The sequence below is a fragment of the Gobio gobio genome (assembly GCF_949357685.1).
Source record: "Gobio gobio genome assembly, chromosome: 25".
NCBI lineage: Eukaryota > Metazoa > Chordata > Actinopteri > Cypriniformes > Gobionidae > Gobio > Gobio gobio.
In genome coordinates, this window is record NC_137121.1 from 13,534,283 (window position 1) to 13,557,389 (window position 23,107).

The window sequence follows — 23,107 nt, forward strand, 5'->3', positions numbered from 1 at the left end:
GCGCGAATCGCGCGAATCGCGTCCGGTGTGAACGCACCATAAAACCTTCAGCTCCACTAATGCGCACAAATCTGTTTTTTATAACAGTAAAACCTGCTTTCATGTAGTCGCGATGTTATATTGTCATGTTTATCAAAATATAACTGATTAAAAACATAGACCCCACTTCATTGATAGTGTAGGGTTATATGTTGAACTTTATTCTTGTACAAACACACCCTTAAGCAGTACATGAAGTATTACATGACAATAATGTCTCTGAAACATCTGTGTATTGCCAAATATTGCATTTATTTCACTTCAGCTGATAAAGTATGCAAACACAGCGCGAGCGTCACTGCGAGAAGCAGAAAGTGTCCGACTTCACGTCTCCGTTTGCAGCTCCTCCCCGCCTGCACGCGGCTACTCTCGCCGATCAGTTGCATCCAGCCGCAGCCGATGTCGAACACACCTTGTATCAAGTCGAACAAGTCTATTATAATACATGTGACATCATCAGGTCACATGACAATAAAGTTATATAGATTGGAATAAAATTAAAATAATTAACAATACGCAAAATAATGTTTTCAAAATCCAAGACGTGAAAAATGTGTCTCATGTTTATGTGAATGCACTGCAGGAGCTACAAAACACCTCTTTCTATAAGATAATAGCACAACAATGTAAAAGTAAAAACAGCTACTGTAACTACTGTTTAGTGAATACCCCATTCAAACCTTTACTTGATTTCTTCCTGGCTACTTAAGTCACACTATAAGGTACATTTATAGTTAAATGCAACATATTTTGGAATGTTTGAATGATCTATGTTTATTATCGTCATGCACTTTTATGACATTCCCTTAATTTGCTCAGTGAATGTCAAACGATTGTCCAAATTCAAACCATCTTTACTGCGGTAGCAGAGCACAGGCCATGTCAAGCATGAGAGTTCTTCTGCTCTTTCTGCTTTTATTTCCAGCAGGTGCTGCTCCTAAAGGTAAGATTTTAAAAGACTTGTTGCAAACCATGTGCCTTAGCACCTAGAATTTGCACATCAATTTGCACAACCAAGTTGTACCTCCTGCTTCGTCACCATAGAGGACATATCAGTAACAATGACAGTAGAAAAATAATAATGCAAGATCACAGATTAACTAGTGTAACTGTTAACAGCTATTAGCTAAACAGAACAATGCGCTTCGGTCTGATACACAAGCCTGAAAAGAACACATGAAAACAAACAGTTTGCTTAAAGACTTTTTTAGAAATAGGCTAAGCATTCATGGATGTAGTTTCTACAGATTTGTTAGCCCAAGACTTCGACTACAAACAAGTGCACTTTGTTCTTTTTCACATTGTTGACTCATTTGAGTTAATCTGCGTATTTGACTTACATTTCCTGGTTGTAGCAACTGCTGATGCCAATAATTATTAAATGGAACACATATCAGTTGTTTAACATAGCTACTAGCACAATTTTGTAAATGGTAATGTTTCCAATTACCTGTTATTTTTCACAGGTTCTCATTCGTTGTGGGTGCTTGCAACATACATTAAAGGACAAACGCCATTTCCTGAATTTAGCTATGTAATGATGTTGGATGATGTCAGAGTTCTGTATTATAACGGTGAGACGAAGACTCTCATTCCAAGAGGAAATACAACAACTGAAGATGACGTGTTCGATTCAAATGTTCTTCTTACCATAAGTGACAACATACAAACATCTTTTATGGAAAAATGGGTAGTAGCAACACAATGCTTAAATGAAACTGATCGTAAGTATTTCATTTAGTAATTGAGTAATTCAAATAAAAAAAAGGATTCGGAAAGGCACGGTAATGGCTTCAAAACAAACAACGAATTCTGCCGAATAGAAAAAAGAGTAGGCTAATATCAACTTACATAACATCATACACATTTTCTAATATTTGATATCTGTTTAAATGATTTACACCTTGTACGACATGATAGGCTTTATTTAGGCTATGCATTCTTTATAATTTGTTCATGCACAGTAAAATTTGTTTTAGCAGGTTTCAAACACTGAATATTTTCTTTCAACTTCCATGTTCTCTAATCAGCTATTTAAATAGTCTCTATCAGATTCCTCTTATTTGTGGATGACTTTCCTAACATAACTGTAGCAAACCTCTGGGAAATAAAGATATTTTTACTAGAATTATAATAAAATGAATCATTGTTTTATGAGTTATTTGTTAAATGATAAGTACTAAGGGAACAGATATACATTCCCGGCCCGCCTATGTCCATTTTGATCTGAATAGGCAACAGATACAAATAATTTTGAGATTGCTACAGATACAGATACAAATATTGGCTCCGATGCACACCCTAATAATAATAATAATAATAATAATAATAATAATAATATATTTTGTGTGTGTGTGTGTGTGTGTGATTGTAAAATGCCTAGGAAGATTTCTGCATGTATTGGAATACTTTAAATAAACACTAACTTAAAACTTTATCTCTCCATTAAAGGTGTTCTTGCCCTTCAGAGGTTGGTTGTGTGTGAACTGAGGGACGATGGTGAACCGGGACAAATGATCACACGGGATGCTGTCAGAGGCTCCACCACAGATGAGTTGCTTTATGTTGACAAGAACTTCACATACCAGGGTAATTTAAATGTCTCAACCCAAGTGCTTAATATTCATCTTGAATTTAGCATGAGGCGTCATGAAACTTTTTACCAGCCATTCTGCATCAAAACACTCAAGGGTTATCTTGAAAAAAGAAGGACTCAAATCAATAGAAAAGGTATGATTACTGACTCTCAGCCAAACTAGAAAAGTTTAGCATTTTTCAGATCATGAAATAATATCTTTCTGTTACCTTTTTTCCCACAGTAAAACCCAAAGTCAGGCTCCTCCAGAAAGAACTGTCTTCTGGGTTTCGTGTGAGTTGTTTGGCAACAGGATTTTACCCTCGTCACATCAACATGACCCTGTTCAGAGATGGGCAGTCTGTATCTGATCATGAGATCACTGGAGGAGATCTGCTGCCCAATGGTGACGGGACGTACCAGATGAAGAAGAGTCTGGAGATCAGTGCAGACAAACACAAATACACCTGCTCTGCCACACACCTCAGTCTGGACAACAAACTGGACATCACTTTGGGTAAAAATGATAAAATCTTCCATTATTGAGTTTGTCATTTGTTTGTGACCTTTTTAATGTGTTTGTTTTTAGAATTTGATCCGGGTGAACCATTTAAATCAGTGATTCCCTCAGTGCTGATAGTTTTGACTCTGCTGTCTGTCTTCGGGACTGGAGCCGCCATATATAAATGCAGTAGGAGACCAGCAGGTAGGATCTACTATGGAAGGAATGAAAAATGCATAGGCTGCATCTAAAATCTCATATTTCCCTACTGTATTGTAGGCGAAAAACAGTATGTGACAAAATAAATATGTCCGAATTCACTGTACTCATAAAAGAGTAAGCAAATTCACATACTACTTTAGGAGAGATTCTGAAGTGTGCATTTGATGGACACTTCACTATCCCATGAGGTCAAGGGATAGGATTTGTGAATGACAGTGAGAAGAGACGCAACTGCAGGTCACGTGATAATAAACATGGATGTAGTACATCCAAATTACATTCATACTATATAGAACATACTACTTTAGCAGTCGCAAAGTAATTACTTATTCAAAATAACTACATACTCAAAGAGAGTATGCGATTTTGGCGGCAGCCCTAGATATTTCCTAAAGGAATTTGCATTAATGCTTTTTAACTTCCCTTCATGTTCTATCAGATTTATCATCTAAATCTGATTATTCCTCTGTAATTACATTTTAAATATTATTTTTGTATTATTGTCACATCAAAGTGACTAAAGAGTAAAATGTGTTGTTTATTACTGGATAAATTCTATAAATATATTTATTTTATAATTAATAATGTATTAGTTTTAATTTGCACATTCTGTTGACTAATCAAAATTTTATTTAATTTTCAGAATCTGAAGAAAGCACACATGAAGCACAACAGGAAGCTACACAGATGAGTGAAGCAAATACATTAATGAACTAAGCACCTCTTACAATTGACTTGTGGAGTATCAGTTGCGCTGAGACCGGAACTCGTCTCGGACATCTTTAGGTTTCAGCGCCATAGAGAAACATTGGAAAATACGAAGCTCTCGTCAGTTTGATCGTGTTTATGCTACAAAAATGGTAAAATGATGTGTCTGGGGTACTGTAAAACTGATTCCTGGTATCCTGAGAGGATTTTCTGGTTGTCATAATCTTGTTAAATTACGATTAAAGTTAGTGCTAACGTACAAACCGAAATAACTTAACTGTTCTCACGTCATGTAATGTTTACAGTGTAACTTAGGTCAAAAACACATAAACGAAAGTCTACATTTCAGTGCATCTCTCCATATTAAACTGGTTAAATGTAAATTAATTTAATTTTACCCTGCTGTACATGAACCGTGTTGATCCTAGATGTTGATCAGCTGCGTTCGTGACGAGCGTAACATGAGGCTTCTCCCGCTTGCATTGTGATCTGTAAACCCTCGCTTCCAAATTAATCTCCCACCATATTTATTTTAAAATCTTTTATATATTTATGTTTAAGGTAGTAATGGGCGATATAAACGATACAAAATTGGCCTACGATAGAGATTTTAAGTCTATTGCACTATTGCGATAATGCACGTTGATGACAGAATCTACCCGCGAAATTTAGAGCCACGAGCTGCAACTGGCAGCAATGCATCATCAAATCCCACATAGCAAAATTTGTCTGGCCCAGCTCTGGGCCTCACCCTTGCTTCAGTTCTGGCTGGGTCCCCGGCCCAAAACTGGCCCACACACTGAAAATGGACACAAGCAATTTCCTCTGGCCCAGATGTGGCCCACACCATGTAAAACGACATGTATTGTTTTATGTGGCCCAGGTCTGGCCCAGCCACTGTAAGACAGATCTGGCTGAGAGTCAGGAGAGGTCTGAGAGGCTGAGAGTCAGATCTGGCAGATGTGGCCCAGAAACTGGCAGTGAAACACAAATTCAACCATTTAAAAAGATTAAGGATTTTTTATTATAAATTAACAAATACACTTTAATATAAACATGTATTAACAATAAACAAATAAACTGTAATTTTTTAATCCACAAAATAACTAAATTATATTTACTGTGTATTATTAAAAGAAAATTCTCTTTCACACACAAAAACTACTAACTACTAACTAATTTAACACTAAATAATTTCCTTTTGCAAAAGTCAAGTCACATATAATATATAGTCAATATATAATGCTTTATACAGTAAAGACTGTTTCAAAGCAGCTTTATAGGGAGTTCAATAACTGTGTAATGTTCATAAATTATAAAAAGAGTTAATTTAAACTATAAAGTAGCTCTGGAGAAAGCAGTGTTCGTCCAGCTCAGTTCAATTCTCATCCAATAGTGTCAATGCAGTCAGATCAATAATAGTCAGTGATTTAGCATTAGGCTTTGTATCAGTAGAAACCCGGTAGTATATTCAAATTATGGTACTTTCCCCCCTCATATCCCATTGAGATGAGAGAATTATGCATTTTATTTCTGGAAAAAATCCTCAGATGACGCCAATATCGTCATTTTGCGTCATCGGAGCAGAGTAAAGTGAGTGTTTCAACTTTTCAATGAATTCCTGTGATAGTTTAGCTTTCATATGCGATTAGAAAACGTGCCAGGCTGGCGCTTATCTCAGTTCTGCTCAGCTCTTCATGAGGAATGAAATCTGACACTGCTGCGCCTGTGCCATGACTATTGTTCGGCTCACTCACACTTTATTGAAAAGACACTTTCAGTTTTTAATTGTTGTGTTTATTCTCTAACTGAACGAAATGATTGTATTACTATGAAAATCAAAACGACGGTGTACGGAGTGGCTTTGTAGGGCAGCGAAGCAAGTGCATTCTGGGAGTTGTTGTCTTTAATCCACATGAGACAAAAATACATTTTCTGTATTTTCTCAGTCTAGAAGGCACCAAATTCAAAAATAATTTCACATTTCTACTGCATAAATGACCCAGTTTAAATACAAAGCGTAATGCTAAATCACTGAAGTAACCCTTTAAATGTTCTCATGGCCTTTGTTGAGGATCTGTACCGATGACTGTTGTGTCAACGAGGTCTTCACAGGCAGTTTGTTTCTAGGTCTTGTCTGGCATTCAGGGCCGCACTGTGGTCATCTTAGGGTGCAAGTCCACCATCTGATCTGGATATGGACGAGATCCGGCTGACTACAGTAATCTTGGGATAAGAATGAGACAGACAGACTAATATTACCATCCTCTTAAGAACATTCTGTGTTATGATAATTTTTTTCGGTTCTTGACTTAATTTATGGAGTCTAACAATCCTTTATGGGATTTGAATTATAGAAATGTGATGGTGTGTTTTGTTCATGCATTATCTAATTAACTAATGTTAACAAAATATAACTTTTCATTTGAATAATTAGTAAATGTTGAAATGACCTAAGATTAATAAATTCTGAAGTACTGTCCTTTCTTAATCTATGTTAACTAATGTTAACAAATGAAACCTTATTGTATAGTATCTGTAAAAGGTTTTAGTGTTGATTTCCAAACTGAGCATTCAGATGAACCTTCAGTTTATGTTCGCTCATAATCATAGTAATCCCAACTGCAGTAAAATATATTAAGTACTACGATAACTATGGCGCCGAAAGCTTAACGTTAACTGTAAGTCCGACTGATTCGAGAGCCTAATAACTCTTTGAACGAATTGACAAAATTTTAGCAAACAAATGGGATATGACTCAATATCATTTCATTAGCAACATTGCAGTTCACTGTATATAGAGCAGTTTAAAAAATACCCAGTTTTATCCTAAAAAGAGACCGTATAGGCCTTCATCAACACTACGGGACCGAATGGGTATTCTGCCGTTATGTAACGTAATAATCATTGCAAACCATTTAGATATTAAAAAACAATAGGTTACTGTCATAACCACGGTTCTCTGAAACATCGAGTGGAGAGATCCACCTATGGGAAGGGCATCCATACCTGACCTCTGCAGAAGCATCCAATTGCACCAAGTCCCTTACCTGCGGGCATATATAGCCTGCACGCGCTACTGTACTCCAGTAAGAATATTCGCTTCTCGTGCAGCAAGCGGGGCAAGGCTGGTGGATCTCTCCACTCGATGTTTCAGAGAACCGGGGTTACGACAGTAACCTATTGTTCGCTTTCATCATCTCGTGTTCGAGATCCACCTATGGGAGAGACATGGACAGCTCCCCGATTGCCCAATACACTCACAGTGAGGTTCTGTTAGCCAGAAAAAGACGGTCACCCCAAAGGGCGGTGCTTAACACGTCTCATACTCATGAATCCGCCACACCGACGCACACACGTAACTGCGGTGTACAAGCAGGTCATGAACCATGTGTGTGGCACACACAAGAGAAGGCAGGGTTAGGAAGACCCCACCTCCAAAACCGAATGTGCTACCGGAGTTTTGGTTACATCCAGCCTATAGTAACGCACAAATGTATGGGGAGAAGCCCAACTGGCAGCAGAGTAGATATCCTGCAGTTATACTCCCCTGAACAGAGCCCAAGAGGCCTCGTAGAATGAGCTCTGATGTCCCCTGGAGGTTGCACTCCCTTTGATTCGTAAGCCAAAATGATAGCGTCCACAAGCCAATGCGAAAGGCGTTGCTTAGATAGGGGATCCCCTTTATCCCCTTTCAGGGATCGTTCCCTTAATGACTGGCAACAAGCGGCGGGCACCCTTCATAAATCTGCGAATTAGAGGATGTTGCCCAACCGTTGAGCCCTCAAAGCCCACATGATAAGCAGAGATAAGTGACAGATAGACCTTAATAGTGGAATAGGACCTGCCTTTATCCAAAAGGTCTTGGAGGAAACACAAACTGTCAGAGACTGAACACTGATATGAAGTGAGACCCCGCCCATCACACCACTCATCGAACACTTGCCACTTACAGCCATATAAGGGCCGTGTAGAAACGGCCCTGGCATTCTGTATAGTAGCCACCACGCGCGGGGGAAGCCCTAATGCGCTCAGGTTCGTCCTTTCACGGGCCAGACCCAGAGAGCTACCCTGTCCGGGTGTGGGTGATAAATCTCAAGAGGCAAACTCCTGAGAGATACGCGCTTGCATGGAGACTGAGTTCAGCTCCAGGCCCAAGAAGATCACATTCTGGCTGGGTGCAAAATTGCTTTTGTTCACATTCACCCTGAAGCCCAGGGATGTGATGTGCGCGAGCACACAGCAGGTGTTCTGCAACACCTTTTCCTTCGAGTCGGCTATGATGAGCCAATCGACTATGTATGTCAAAATTCGTAGACCAGACATTCTAATGGTGCATTCACACCGGACGCGATTCGTGCGAGTGATTTACATGTTAAGTCAATGCAGAGACGCGAAATGGCATTCTGCGGCGCGATTTGCGCGATTGAGGCTGCGTGAACGACGCGAATTGAGTGTTTTGAACGAGCGTTTCGCGTGAATCGCTCAAGTTGAAAAATCTGAACTTTGGCGGATATTTCGCGCCACTTTAACCAATCAGGAGCTTGCTCTAGTAGTGACAACAATGAAGAGAAAATCTGTATATTAATATCTGGTTCACACAATATGATTATCACTGTGATAACATTAAATGACATAAAACACAACCCAGTCTCTTTTTGTTAAATGCAAGTTTATGTATGATCAATAATACAAAAGTATAAGTAATGTATAACAAGCTATACATGAAATAAAACAAACAATTCAGTCAAACATTCAAAGTCAGTGCTAGTAGGCTAACTTTACAACTGCAACGTACAGTTATAGCCTAAAAATATAAAGTAATGAAACTTATCTTTGACCTCAGCCTAAACGATTTGCCAGGGAACAAATTATAGATCCATGAGACCAAAGATCGGCCGTTACAAGACGAATTATAGCTCGAGACACACCACAGAGACATCAGAGCCAGCGGGAGACGGCAGAAGGACTGGCCGAGGAAAGGCTGCTCTCGCCGGCTTTGACGAGCGCTGAGCGCCGCTGTCCGCTGGAGCTCACAACTCCGAAAACGGCAGATAAAATGTTCAGACAGGCACTCTTTATATAAATAAACCACAGATTTGAGCTTTAAACAACTACATTATCGACTGAAAAAGTCTTAAAACTAGGTTTTGTCACACATTAACAGTAGATTTTACACCGGACGCGATTCACGCGAAGGTGGACACGTGTACATTTTGAATTTACTCACGCGAATCGCGCGTGACATTCACTGCACAACAGACGCGAATTCGCGTCATGGGCGGGGCTTCCGCCAGCAGCTCGTCTCGTTGAGAAATGGCTGACATGGGCTGTGTTTACATGTCTTTTTTTTGTTAAAATCTACAGTTAATTTGTGACAACTTAGTTTTAAGACTTTTTCAGTCGATAATGTAGTTGTTTAAAGCTCAAATCTGTGGTTTATTTATATAAAGAGTGCCTATTTGAACATTTTATCTGCCGTTTTCGGAGTTGTGAGCTCCAGCAGACAGCGGCCTGTCTTGTAACGGCCGATCTTTGGTCTCATGGATCTATAATTTGTTCCCTGGCAAATCGTTTAGGCTGAGGGCAAAGATAAGTTTCATTACTTTATATTTTTAGGCTATAACTGTACGTTGCAATTGTAACGTTAGCCTACTAGCACTGACTTTGAATGTTTGACTGCATTGTTTGCTTTATTTCATGTATAGTTTGTTATACATTACGTATACTTTTGTATTATTGATCATACATAAACTTGCATTTAACAAAAAGAGACTGGGTTGTGTTTCATGTCATTTAATGTTATCACAGTGATAATCATATTGTCTGAACCAGATATTAATACACAGATTTTCTCATCAATGTTGTCACTACTAGAGCAAGCTCCTGATTGGTTTACGCGGCGCGAAATATCCGCCAAAGTTCAGGTTCAAAACGCTCAATTTGCATCCTTCGCGCCGCCTCAATCGCGCGAATCTCGCCGCCTCATTCGCACGAATCGCGCCGCAGAATGCCATTTTGCGTCTCTGCATTGACTTAACATGTAAATCTCTCGCGCGAATCGCGTCCGGTGTGAACGCACCATTAGACTCAAAACAAAAGTCAGGACCTTGAATTTGTAACAAACGCCTTGATAGGCGAAACGAAGAAACTTCCTGTGTGGTGGATAAATGCTTATGTGGAAAAAAGCATCTTTCAGGTCGACCGACGTGAACCAATCGTTCTGTTTTATGGCCCGGGCGAGCGAACCATGAGTTAACATTCTGAAATTGTATTTCCTTAAATGTTTTTTCAACACTCTGAGGTCCAGAATGGGTCAGAGAGAACCGTCCTTCTTTGGGACCAGGAAATAACGAGAATAAAAACCCTGGTTTATCTGATTGGGGGGTACCACCTGAATCGCACCTTTGCTCAGAAGGGAGGAGAATTCCTCCTTCAGAACGTGGGCAGTGCTCTCTTCTGTGTGTGAAAAGAAAACGCTGCTGAACCGCGGGGGTTTCATAGCAAACTGCAGACGATAGCCCTGCACTATTGTGCGCATCATCCATTCGGGGGCCGCTGCAGTTCGACAAACTGACGCACGGCTTGCGAGTGTACCCACCCGAGCGATGCCGGCTTCGTGTATGCCCTCATCGGCCAAACATCAGGCAGGCCGCTTGCGTTTAGAGTCGGTGGGGGTAGAGCTTGGGGGTTTTCCCGCGGCGGCAGCAGTAGGTTTCCCCCAGGGCTTGGTCGAGGGTGGGTTGCTCTGCCGTTGCGGGCCGGGCTTGTTGCGGGGCCTTTCCTTGCCTTGATGAAAGTGATGCCTCGGGGCCGGGGGGCAAACGCGGAGGGGGGCGCCTGGCGTGGAGCCGCCTTCCTAGGAAGACATAACTCATTCTTTTTGTCGTCGCACCGCTGTTGCATTAGTGTGATGGCGCGCCGCCATGTTGCCAGATCCAGTAATTATAAGCGGTTTTGGACTTGTTTTTTCCCACTTAACGTGACACTTTAGGAAGTTAATAAAGTGGTAAGTTGCATGTTAGGGTTAGTGATATATTTATTATATATCACTAAGGAGGCGCGCCCTCACTTACAAAAAGCTCCCGAGTCCCGTTCTCTCTTCTCGCAGCAACATGAATCGCAAAAAGTCATATGAGCCTATAGGAGGTGGTTCACACGGCTTATTAGTCATTTAGAGAGCTTGACATTTTATTTTTTAATATGAAAAAAATTACAGAGGTCCGGACCTCAGTGACCTCATAGCTGGCTACGGCCGTGGTTGCATGCAATTTCACATTTTTAACTTTAGTTAGTGTGTAATATTGCTGCTTGAGCATAAACAGTATCTGCAAAGTTACAGCGCTGAAAGTTCAATGCAAACGGAGATATTGTCTTTTAAAGTTTTGGCAGTTTATTGCCTACAAAAAACGGCCGGTTTGGTCTACAATAAGCTTCTTCCCGGGTTGGTAAGCCCTTGCTATTAACATAAACACTGTCCCCACGAACACGCAACAAAGTGGGCGAGGCCACGTCGCAGTCATTACGAAAGAGAGAGAGCTGTGGCAGAACTACAAACTACATTTGGCCATCTAACCAATCTAAGACCATTGCGTTTTTCGGAGGGATGGGCTTCACAGAAGCAGGAAGCAAACGAGCCGTTCAAAGGTCAGTGGAGACAGCGGTGTGGAATAAAGGTAAAATATACGAAAAATACAGTGTTTAAAAAAAAAAGAAGTATTAAGACATGTTATACTGCACCCCATAAACACAACCAAGCCTAGAAAAAAAACCACGGAACCACCCCTTTAAAGGGGCAGTAGCCTTTACTGCTGTCTGTTTAATGTCAAACAACAAAAGACAAGGACATCACTCACTGCTCTTGATTGAAATGCGTTTGTGAGTTTAATAGGATTAATCTTTAATTTATACAGTCAAATATGCAATGTTATTTTACATTTGATCATTTTCTGTACCTGAAAACTAATGTTAGACGTAGGCTACCTGAAAAACCTGAAAATCATAGTTTATTTTATTAGTTTCTTTGCTCAAAAGTATTTATTTGTGCTGCTGCTTGTATTTAAATAATTTGTTCTTATTATTTTCTTTATTTTTATTTGACAGTAGTCCTATTTTCCCTGAATTCAAATACTATTATTATTTACTTATGATTAGCATCATAAATAATAACCTTATTGAATTGCATTAATTTTTTTTAAATACTTAAATACTTGTGGTACTGAAATTGGTACAGATTTGGCACGCATCTCCCTGTATCATTGCGTGATACTTTTGTATAATTTTTGTTATACATAGTTTTAGCCTGGTCGCTATTCACTGCCATTATATTGATAAGCGCGTACAGGACGTTTTTAAAACTTTCTGCTTTTTTTTGTTAAAGTCTCTGCAGCTAGTGTACTTGAATTTTATTTATCTGCAACAATATGTTATAATTACAGTTTTGCACAATAAATGTTCTCAAAACTACATACGTTTCTTTCTTTAAAAAAAAAAAATACATTTAGCAGTTTGGCTTTCCTTATGGTCTAACCCGTTCTGAAATGGTTCTATTATAATTTTTATATCGCAATATATATCGTTATCGGAAGAGGCTGCAATGTATATCGCAATATGGATTTTAGGCCATATCGCCCATCCCTAGTTTAAGGTCTGCATTATATGTCTTACTAAGTAGGGACTCCAGATTTTACTGCGTATTATAGTCTACGGAGCAATGCGGGCACCGGGCAGTGCAAGGGAGAGCTCGCAGTCGCAGTTTATCGGAGTTGTTGACAGATACGTTTACAGTTGGCACCCCCGAAAAGGCACACGATCTGTATGCTTGTTTACTGTTAGTTTTATGAGTGCTCTTGCCTAATTATTACAGACGTATCTAATTATGCAATTCATTCAAATCCCAAAGGTATTTCACCATACACTGTAAAAAGATTATTGGTATACATTTTACAAGAAAATACTATTCCAGTTTTTCTACTTGCTGTTTCTTTGTAATTATTTGTGAAATTTGCTAGCAATTTCTAAGTAAAAATGGTTTCAAAGTACACCCATTTTTTCAGTGTAGCCTGTGATTTTTTTTTTTTTCTTTCTTTTTGCAGTGATTTTGAAACTGTTACCAAGGTCATGGTTTTATTTATGCTCAGGGTTTGAATTGTGTTTTCAAAAATGTATGAGGAAAAAAATAAAGAAAATGCAGACATTTGTAATAAAGCATTTAATTGAAAAGGACAATAAATAAGCAATATATACAAATGTATTCAATATAAAAATATGCTATCTGATAAGTAATTACAAATAATTTATGCAACAAACAAATTTAGTCTTTAGGTGACACAGTGACCATCTGGTTTTGGCATAATGCGATCTCAAATCCTCTCTGTTCTTCATTGAAAAAACTGATGGCTGTATGAAGCGTCATGTGGTGTTGTGCAGGGAAACTGTTAAAAGAAGAAAAGGGGATTAATCACTGTGCAACAAACAAATACAATTAAGTTAACATTCAGTATCATTGTAAAGAAAAGCCTCCTCACCGTATAGGATTGTGCATCTCTGAAGTGTGAAGTAGAAGGAAAGTTGTTTTCCATCGGTTGTGTTGAATCACTGAAGGCTGTGAATGTTGGACAGTACTGGACATTGTCTTGCAAGTGTCCCTGTGGTTCTTCCAGACACCAGGTTTCAGTCTGAAGCTGTTCTGAAGTGTCTTGTGAAAAGCATCTTGCTGTTGTTTCATGGTTGGAGGACTCGGACTGTTCCAGCTGGGCAGAAAGGTATGAGATGTAGCTAATAGTGAGGCGAAGAGTCTCAATCTTGGTCAAGGTTTGTCCAGGAGGAGCCACAGAAGGAGGTAAGTAGGTTCGGAGATGCTGGAGAGCTTGGGTCAGATCCCTCATCCTGAGCTTCTCTCTTTCGCTGGCCGTCTGACGCTTCCTTCCAGGGTTTTTGGACCTGGAACGTCTCTTTGCCTCAACAGGTAGAGTTATTCTGGGTTTTTTTGCCATTATGCAGTCGATGTTGGGTTTTCCAGCAGCCTCCAGCTGTCTTCCAGCTTCCCGACATCTCGCAGGAGGAGAAAAACATCCAGAATCAACGGAGGAGCTTGGAGAGAGACTTCCACAGGCACTGAAGTACCCAGGATCAATGCTGGTAGGTGATCGCTCATATTCAAACTGGGATTTGGCTCCCTGGAGCATATAAGGAGAGAAGTTAAATTCCATGCCTGTGATCTTTCAGCAGAGGAGATGTTTCCTTCTTGTTCTCTGGTACCTGAGTGAATGCTAAAGAGCTGGAGGCAGCAGCCCAATATATCCAGGATGAAGAGGTGTGATGTTGCACCTCCACAAGGCGCTTAAGAATTTCAAAGCGGCAGAGAGACATCACACCAGGGGCAGGGGGTCTCTGGGAAAACTCACATCACTTCAAGCACAGGTGGGAGGTGGTGAATGCGCGGGTAAAATAACATTCATTGGTGCAGGACAAGTTCAAGATAGATTTAGAATTGAAGTCTGGAGGGTTTTTTTTATTCGTTATTTAAGTTCAGTACTACATGTCACATGTTTAAAAAATCAGTCAATTTATAAATATATTTTTTTTTAGTTCAGTTTTAATCAGCAATGCAAAGCTAGGCAAACAAAATAATGCCATTCAAAATTATGTTTCTTATTGTGTTTTATTGTATTTTGTAGATTTTTTTTTTCTCTCTCTCATTTTTACACACACACGCACATGTTGTGTTTTTGTGTTTTATGGAGACTTTCTATAGACATAATGATTTTGTAGCTATATTTTGAAACTGTATTCTGTCCCCCTACCCCTAAACCTACTCGTCACAGAAAACATTCAGCATTTTTTCATTTTCAAAAAACATAACTTAGTATGAATTATAAGCTGTTTTCCTCATGGCGACCAAAAAATGTCCCCACAAAGACCAGAATTCTGGATATTGCCATCTTTGTTGGGGACAATTTGTCCCCATAATGTAGGGTTTACAAGGACACACACACATGTTGGGTTTTTATGGGGAAATTTAATAGAAATAACGATTTTTATATGTACAAACTGGATCAAATTCTAACCTACGCACGTATCTAAATTATAAACCTATGCATCACAGAAAACTTCGTTAAAAAACGATTTAATATGATTTATGTGTTTTTCTCATGGGGACCAAAAAATGTCCCCACAAGGACAAGGGTTTCGTACGGGGACAAGAATACCTGAACCACACACATAAAACTTTCGGCAATTTTACATTTTCAAAAATAAAATTTAGTATGATTTATAAGCTGTTTTCCTCATGGCGACCAAAAAATGTCCCCACAAAGACAAGAATTTTGGATATTGCCATCTTTGTTGGGAAAAATGTGTCCCCATATTCTAGGGTTTACAAGGACACACACACACACGTTGGGTTTTTATGGGGACTTTTCATAGAAATAATGATTTTTATATGTACAAACTGTATCAAATTCTAACTTAAGCACGTATATAAATTATAAACCTATGTATCACAGAAAACTTTGTCAAAAAACTATTTAATATGATTTATATGTTTTTCTCATGGGGACCAAAAAATGTCCCCACAAGGACAAGGGTTTCGTACGGGGACAAGAATACCTGAACCACACACACACACACAAATTTTTCGGCAGTTTTACATTTTCAAAAATATAATTTAGTATGATTTATAAGCTGATTTCCTCATTGGGACCAAATAAACAGGTTATCCGGGGAAATGTGGTCAACGTACACCTCTAAAAAATAGTTTCAACCCATATTTGGATCAAATATGTAACCAACCATTGGTTTAAATGTTTAGTATAATTTTAAACCCAACGGTTGGGTTTGTCCATATTTGACCCAAACACTGGTTGAAACAAACCTAATTTATGCATTCATCCTTTTTTAATTAATTTGTTTTTTTATCTAATAAAAAGTTAAGAAATGTTAATGTCTTATGTTGTGCTTTTTATTAAACGCTTGCTCAGAGTAACACATCTTTTCGTGAAGTGTGTAGCCTGTAATCTGTCAGTTGTTCACAGGTTTTTGTTTAGACAACTGACTTTTACCTTTTATGACCTCATGGGAACTCAGGAAGGACTGTTTTTTTACAGGGCATAAATGGTTGATTTTTAAAACTGTTTTACCTAACTCCTCATTTCTACTTTTGTATAAAATTGTAAAATACATAAAATAGAAAGCGGAATAAAAATGTTATTCTGGAGTAAGATGAAATCTCAAAGGTTGTATATGCAGTTGTTGTTTTCTTCTCTGAGGTGTAAGGTGACCTCTTCCTCAGGCCTGGGCTTGTGGATTACGGCTTCAGTGTGAGTAGCTCTGAGGAAATGGTTCCCAGACCACAACGTGTCACTTTTTGCTCCTTCCTGCCCGGTGCTGACCTGAAATAATTAGATCTGGACTGTTCCCAGACAGCACGCTGATCTGACACAAGATCAAAAGAATCTGTGACACTGCTGATGAACAAGGGATTTCAAACGACATAAAGGTCTTGTTTTTTGCATTTAACACGGCCTACTAGGTTAAAAAATAAAGCAAACTTGCACAATGAGAAACTAAATAACAAACACAAATTGTGCGCTTAACTCATTAAAAATGTCACTGGTCCCTGTTAATTCAGCGAAATGTTGATTTAAAGTCTCAGACTTCCCTGCAAATGAGTTCACTTCTTCCTTTTCAAAGCATCTTAGTTTTTCCTAAAGCATCAAAGGTCGATTAGCACATCAATGTGAAGTGTTTTTCTTATCCTGCTCGGTTAAATGTTGATTTGAGGTAAACAACTAAATTGTCTAAATCCTTTCCTCCCAGTGCCCTGTAAACTGTGTATTGAGCTCCACATTAGCATATCAGTCACAGGGTCAAGGGTATCTAAAGCAGAGTCCTAGTTCTAATTACCTTGGCACGGTCCTGAAACGCATGCAGCGGCCCGACCCCTCTCGCATTAGAGGATTATGAAGATAAGGATTCATGAAGTTTAGGCTTTTGAAGGGATCATCCACTCCAGACTTCGAGGTGCGAGATGCTCTTTTTTGTTGACCTGTAGTTCATTAAGAAAGAGCTTCTATTTGCACAGGCCTGATTAGTACTTGGCTGAAGGTTTTGTGTAATGAGCTGGAACGGCTTTGGGAATATCTTTAGTTTTATTTGAATAGTAGAGTTTTAATAGCATTAAATATCATTTAGCTACAGGGAAAAATGTAATCTGGAAATGTAATCCGAAAAATGTAATGTTTTTTTTTTAACATTTAAAAAAATAACAAAACAAATATAAATATAAAGTATGAATTTATCATGAATAAATGAACAAATTTCTGATCAAGATACAAGCTGTTTTTTAAGTTTCTGACTGATTTGAGATTTTTAATTGTCGATATCTCGAGCCAATATATTAATGCAATTTAATGATGTAAACGAGACATTAAACATGCTAAAATTAGACTAATTAAATTTGCTGAAAAGAAGAAAATACATTTTGAGATGAAAGCAAGGTTTAGCAACCTCTTTTGTGAACATTTAAACAAATATTGGCAAATGATTTGACCTGGCCAAATTTAAGGTCTACCTGCATGCTTGAAATAGGTTTCAATTAAAGGGATAGTTCACCCCAAAAAAAAGAAAAAGAAAAATCTGTCATAATTTACTCACCCTCCAGTTGTTCCAAACTTGTAATAGTTTCGTTCTTCTGATGAACACAAAAGAAGATATTTTGCTGAATGTTGGTTACCAAACAGTTGCTGTTCCCCATTGACTGTAGTATTAAAAAATACTATGGAAGTCAATTGGGTCCATAAAAAGGTTACAAACATTCTTTAAAATATCTTCTTTTGTGTTCAGCAGAAGAAAGACATTCATACAGGTTTAGAACAACTTGAGAGGGAGTAAATGATGACAGGATTTTCATTTTTGGGTGAACTATCCCTTTAAGCAACGTCTATCTGTGTCATTTAGTCTGTTAGACCACCAGAGGGCCTCAAAGGGGAAATTTAAGAGGTTATATATTTTACAATTTTTTTTATTTTTTATAAGTAAAATAATACTGTAAAACAGGATGTAAAATGTAATTTAAAATGCATATAAATTTGTAAACTAAAAATGTCATTCTTCAAGAATAGTGTCTTTTTAAGGAGTTTTTCTAGCCAGTGTTTCCTGTGAACCTGCTTGAAAATGAAAATGTATTATGAAAAGTCAGTGATATGCAAGTAAAGTTGGATTTAATTTAAATTATTCTAATATTGGGAAGAAAAACATATTATCTTGTTGTCAAGAAATAAGAATTTTCCAGATGATATATTGTATTGGCTTTAAAATATAAGTCAATATGTCTTTATCAATGTTAATAATATTAATCGAATTTTCTCACAATCTTCACATATAGCTGCTTTTATTTTAGGAGCATTTAACCCTCAAAAAAAGGATATTATTATTTTTTATATTTTAATTTTGTCTTCTTGCTTGAGCAATTGAGCTGTGCTGGTTATTTTGTTAGGGTTTTAACTGCATATTAAATTTGCTTTATCTGCCGGAATCTGCTGTATACAGGAATACTGGCTGAAAAAGCCCATTATCAGGATTTGGGGTTTCATTTACATGTTAATGACCAAGGTGAGACTCAAAGCTTCTCCACTAACACTGTAACTGCCTGTCGCTAGGGCCTGTATTAGATTTCTTCAATTTTTGTAAATTCCAGTTGATCCGAGATGTAGCGGATCCCAACCCATTGTATTTATTCATATATTTTGAATCAAAATGCTGTCAGGGGTAATGTAGACCTACTCGAATCGCCTAACAGGCTAAATGGAGACCTATGAAAGAATATTTGCTTAAAGGGTTAGTTCACCGAAAAAGCAAAATTATCCAAGCCATTAGCCATCCTATGTGTATATGACTTTCTTCTTTCAGCCAAACACAGAAATATTCTGGCTCTTCCAAGCTTTGAAAATGGGAGTGAATGGTACCTTAGATTGTGAAGCCTTTAAAAGCCCATCCATTCATCCATTCATCCATCCATCCTAAAAGTAATTTATAGGCCTACTTATACTGGAATTAGACTCGTATACGGCCGTTACCGGAAGTAAGTGATATAAAGTAAAGTTATAAATATGGATATTTATCGCTTCACTTCAGAAGGCCTTTGTTAACACCCTGGTTCTTTTATGATGGATGGATGCACTTTTTTAGCCTTCAAAGTCTAAGGTAGCATTCACTCCTATTATAAAGCTTGGAAAAGCCAGGATTTTTTTTTTATTTATAACTCTGATTGTGTCTGGCTGAATGAAGAAAGTCATACACCTAGGATGGCTTGAGGGTGAGTAAATTGTGGGATCATTTTCATTTTTGGGTGAGCTAACCCTTTAAGTTTAAGAAAATATTGACACAGTGTCAGGAGTGACATGAAGAGGAGGGGTCATGCAATAAAGCATGGCTATGTGTGCAGCTGCCTGTGGCTGTATAATTGCGCCATCTTGTGGCGACATTAGACATTTCACCACAACAAAACAAACCAACAACCAACTGAAGAGTTGAACTGAACTGAACAGTTTCAGGACAGTAGCACCAGCCCATCAGTCTCAAAAAAAGAAATTGGGGCAGAGCTTATATTATCATTTAGGTTAGATTTAGTGGTGGGGTCAGGATTGACATTCGTTATGGTGGAGGAGCTAGTTATAGTGAAGTTGGGGTTTGTGTTTGGTGCGGGTTGGGTTGGGCAAACGTCAGCTCCACCCGAATTTCCGTCTGAGGCTGCTGTGCTGTCCTGAAACTGCTGTCACGTATATACACTTTTCAGAGCAGCGCCATGACAAGTATGAAAGTATTGGGAGAATAGACTTTAATAGGTTTTAATGACACCCACTGTAAAAAGCTGTATAGGCCTTTTTTGTCTAGCCTACTAAAATATCTTGGAAAGATATTTTTGCAGCGTTTCGTCAGCAGAACAATTGAAAAACACATTAAATAACAGTACAACCCACTGAAAAATGTATGTCTATCCCTCACAGCCTTGCTGTCATTCCCGCTAAAAATCAAAGATGGCGCTGCTGTTCTGCAATTAGACATATCTTCTAAAAACAGGGATTCCCATTGCATGTGATCAATCTGGAACACGTCGAGAACATATTCATAATCAAAAATTATTGAAGTGAATTGCAAAAATGCTAAAAGGTTATAAAAAAATGTTTTAAATATTTGTTTTATGTTATTGACACATTAAGGCAAATAGCCTACTAAGTCGAATTACTGAAGTGACCTGCAAAAATGCTTAAAGTTGATTTTAAATAGTGAAAACCTTTTTATTATTATTTTTTAATAGTTAATCAAGATCTTGAAGTTTAAAGTTAATGTCATTTTCAATTTCAAATTAATACACACAATCAAAACGTTGACATTTAGATCATTTTTTATTATAAATATCAATAAATTAGTACTTTTGTACACAAAGGTAACATACAAAATATATAATATTAAAAATAGATATCTTAAAATAAGATAAAACAATATATTAAAATACATTAAATACTGTACAGTGGAGAAATATTTGAAAAGTTTTAAATATGTGAAAAGTCCAATGAGAGTTTTATCCCCAAAATTCCGGTGCAATCTGACAGTGGACGGCTTTGTTGTAGCCCTAAAAAGAGAGGAAAAAAGATGGTAAGTATTTTATACAGCATTTAGAAACACATTTGAAAATTAAACTACACTGTAAAAAACAATTCAGGTCTCCAATTGAAAATGTTCTAGTGACCTATCACATCTACATTTTTCAGTTGGCCAAATTTTAATTCACAGAAATTCAATTTGGCCAACTGAAAAATGTAGATGTGATCAGTCACTAGAAAACGTTCAATTGGAGACCTGAATTTTTTTTTTTTTTTTTTTTTTTTACAGTGTATTAATAAATCACACAATATGCATAAACAAAGTACACACCTGGTATGTTGTGGCTGTATCTGCATACAAAGGGCTTTCCAGAAGAGATTCTGAGCTGGAGTTGAAGGAATCATCATAAGCAGGTGTTTCAATGCTCATGAAAACCTGATGACAATCCATTTCTGTCTGCCTCAAGACATGTTCTGAAGGTCTGAAGGTGCTTTGACACAGTTCCTGATGTGACGTGCTGAGTCCCAAGTACTCTGGTGTTGAATTGCCTTGATATTGAGGTGATTCTTGGTATCTAGAAGCACTCAGGTCCCTCATCTGGCAGAGAGACTCTTCGCTGAGGCCTAGTTGAGCAGACAGATAGGAGATGTAACGGATGGTGAGGCGAAGGGTCTCGATCTTGGTCAAGGTTTGACCGACAGGAGCCACTGAAGGAGGTAAGTAAGTCCTGAGGTGATGGAGAGCTTTGGTCAAGTCCCTCATTCTGAGCTTCTCTTTCTCGCTGGCACTCTGTCTTTGCTTGCTCGGGTTCTTGGAGCGCGTTCTTCTTGTGCCGACACGGGAACCAGCACCGCCCTGATGTAATGAACCCAAAGCGGGTGCTTTGACACCTCCGGGAGGTGGAGAAGAACTGTTTTGAAGCTGGGCTGAAGGAGAGAAGTCCATGTAGGAGGTAGGAGACACTGCTTCTGGAGATGAGATGTTGTAGAGCTCAGAGTCGGAGCTCTGGCAGCTCCAGGAGTTCTGTGTGAAGTAGCGGAAGAGTGGAGAAGACACGTCCATTCTGTGTGGTTAGAGAGGGTCAGTGATGCTGGAGGGTTTGCAGGAGGGCTTTATACCGGCCTCAGGCCTCAGAGGTGTGAAGTGACACCTCCACAGGCCTCTCCAGGCCACCGCTGTCTGTCTCAGGCCAGACTACAGTGAGAGAGGGAGAGAAGGCCAGTCCCGATGTGGGAACCTACAGATATGAGTCATCATGTAATGTGTGATTTTTCACCCCTACCCAGCATGAACTTTTTTCTGTTTTTAACATCAAGATCTCCAGTAGAATTTGGATTATTTTCAATCCATAAATAGAAACACTATAAAGTGGTATTAAAATACATGTGGGAAAAAATGGTTCATTGAAAAATATTTATGCAAAGTATTTGGCAAATTAAAAAAGAGCTACTGCATAACAATCTGAATTCCATAACATATCTATCTAATATTTATATTTAAAAAATTGTATCACTATTGCTGTCCTATGGTTAACTTTGAATACTTAAGTCACATATATTATTGAAAATATGATCAAATAATATATTTTTTAATAAAAGCAAATATTTTTGTATAGTTTTATGCCAAATAAACATGGCATTAATTATAACAAGAAAATTCACTAATCTAAAGTTTATATTGTATTGCCATTATGTTTAGAAATATTAAGAAATATTATTTGTAACATATTTATCACTATCTATCTATCTATCTATCTATCTATCTATCTATCTATCTATCTATCTATCTATCTATCTATCTATCTATCTATCTATCTATCTATCTATCTATCTATCTATCTATCTATCTATCTATCTATCTATCTATCTATCTATCTATCTATCTATCTATCTATCTACAATAATACAAAATTTGATAGCCATTTATAAACATTTAAAGGACAAATCTATATACCCTGCTCTGATTATACAATGATGTGTGGTCAATAGGTCGTAGCCTAGTTGTAAGAGGACAGAGGCTTGGGTCATTCTCTCACAGCCAAGGTGTTAAACGACACCTCTAATGGGTCACATTAAAGCCAACTCCACTGGTCCACTGTCTGTGTGAACCTTTAATGGAATTTCACACCACACATGTAGGCTACCTAACTGAGCTAATGAGGCTGGCTAAACAATTTTAAGAGCAATCACACCAATACAGCCATTGACTTTGAGAAATAAAGCCTATTGATATGTAGACTGTTAAAAGCTTTTAGATTCCTTTTTGTAAACGTTGATTAGCATTAGCATTGATTAGCATAGTGTGCCACAACATGTCATGTGCTGCTAATTTCAAATTTACAAAATGGCTGAACACTCAAAAATCACTAAAATGTTATTTGAAAACATCTTAGAAAGCTGTTGACTACACAGCTATTTAGACTATTTGAAGGTGTGTGGGTGAGTGTGTGTGTGTGT

At 38.1% G+C, this 23,107-nt stretch overlaps 3 protein-coding genes across 4 annotated transcripts; 1 reads left to right on the plus strand and 2 right to left on the minus strand.

The window, feature by feature from the left end:
• Nucleotides 1-865: 865 nt before the first annotated feature.
• LOC307121338 (major histocompatibility complex class I-related gene protein-like) lies at nt 866-6,535 on the plus strand. Of its 2 annotated transcripts, XM_079808867.1 has the most exons (6): nt 866-982; nt 1,506-1,763; nt 2,491-2,769; nt 2,859-3,131; nt 3,204-3,320; nt 3,982-6,535. In XM_079808867.1, exons 1-6 carry the CDS (start codon nt 919-921, stop codon nt 4,053-4,055), a joined length of 1,065 nt encoding a protein of 354 aa, XP_079664993.1. In that variant the 5' UTR covers nt 866-918; the 3' UTR covers nt 4,056-6,535. The 2 variants fall into 2 exon arrangements, with proteins under 2 accessions (XP_079664993.1, XP_079664994.1); XM_079808868.1 differs by lacking the exon at nt 866-982 and having other exon boundaries at nt 1,544-1,613.
• A 6,891-nt stretch (nt 6,536-13,426) lies between these two features.
• mespab (mesoderm posterior ab) lies at nt 13,427-14,417 on the minus strand (the record flags this gene model as incomplete). Its single annotated transcript, XM_079809582.1, has 3 exons — nt 13,427-13,480; nt 13,574-14,224; nt 14,307-14,417. 3 exons carry the CDS (start codon nt 14,415-14,417, stop codon nt 13,427-13,429), a joined length of 816 nt encoding a protein of 271 aa, XP_079665708.1.
• Nucleotides 14,418-20,628: 6,211 nt separating this feature from the next.
• Nucleotides 20,629-21,713, minus strand: mespbb (mesoderm posterior bb; the record flags this gene model as incomplete). The annotated part of the gene is made up of 2 exons (XM_079809676.1): nt 20,629-20,679; nt 20,982-21,713. 2 exons carry the CDS (start codon nt 21,711-21,713, stop codon nt 20,629-20,631), a joined length of 783 nt encoding a protein of 260 aa, XP_079665802.1.
• Between the last annotated feature and the right edge of the window lie 1,394 nt (nt 21,714-23,107).

What these genes read in the sequence shown, in the direction of transcription:
- LOC307121338 (XM_079808867.1), top strand. Translation starts at nt 919, where the DNA reads ATGTCAAGCATGAGAGTTCTTCTGCTCTTTCTGCTTTTATTTCCAGCA. An exon ending in AGCAGGTGCTGCTCCTAAAG is followed by an intron (nt 983 to 1,505) that starts GTAAGATTTTAA and finishes TATTTTTCACAG; the next exon opens with GTTCTCATTCGTTGTGGGTG. An exon ending in ATGCTTAAATGAAACTGATC is followed by an intron (nt 1,764 to 2,490) that starts GTAAGTATTTCA and finishes TCTCCATTAAAG; the next exon opens with GTGTTCTTGCCCTTCAGAGG.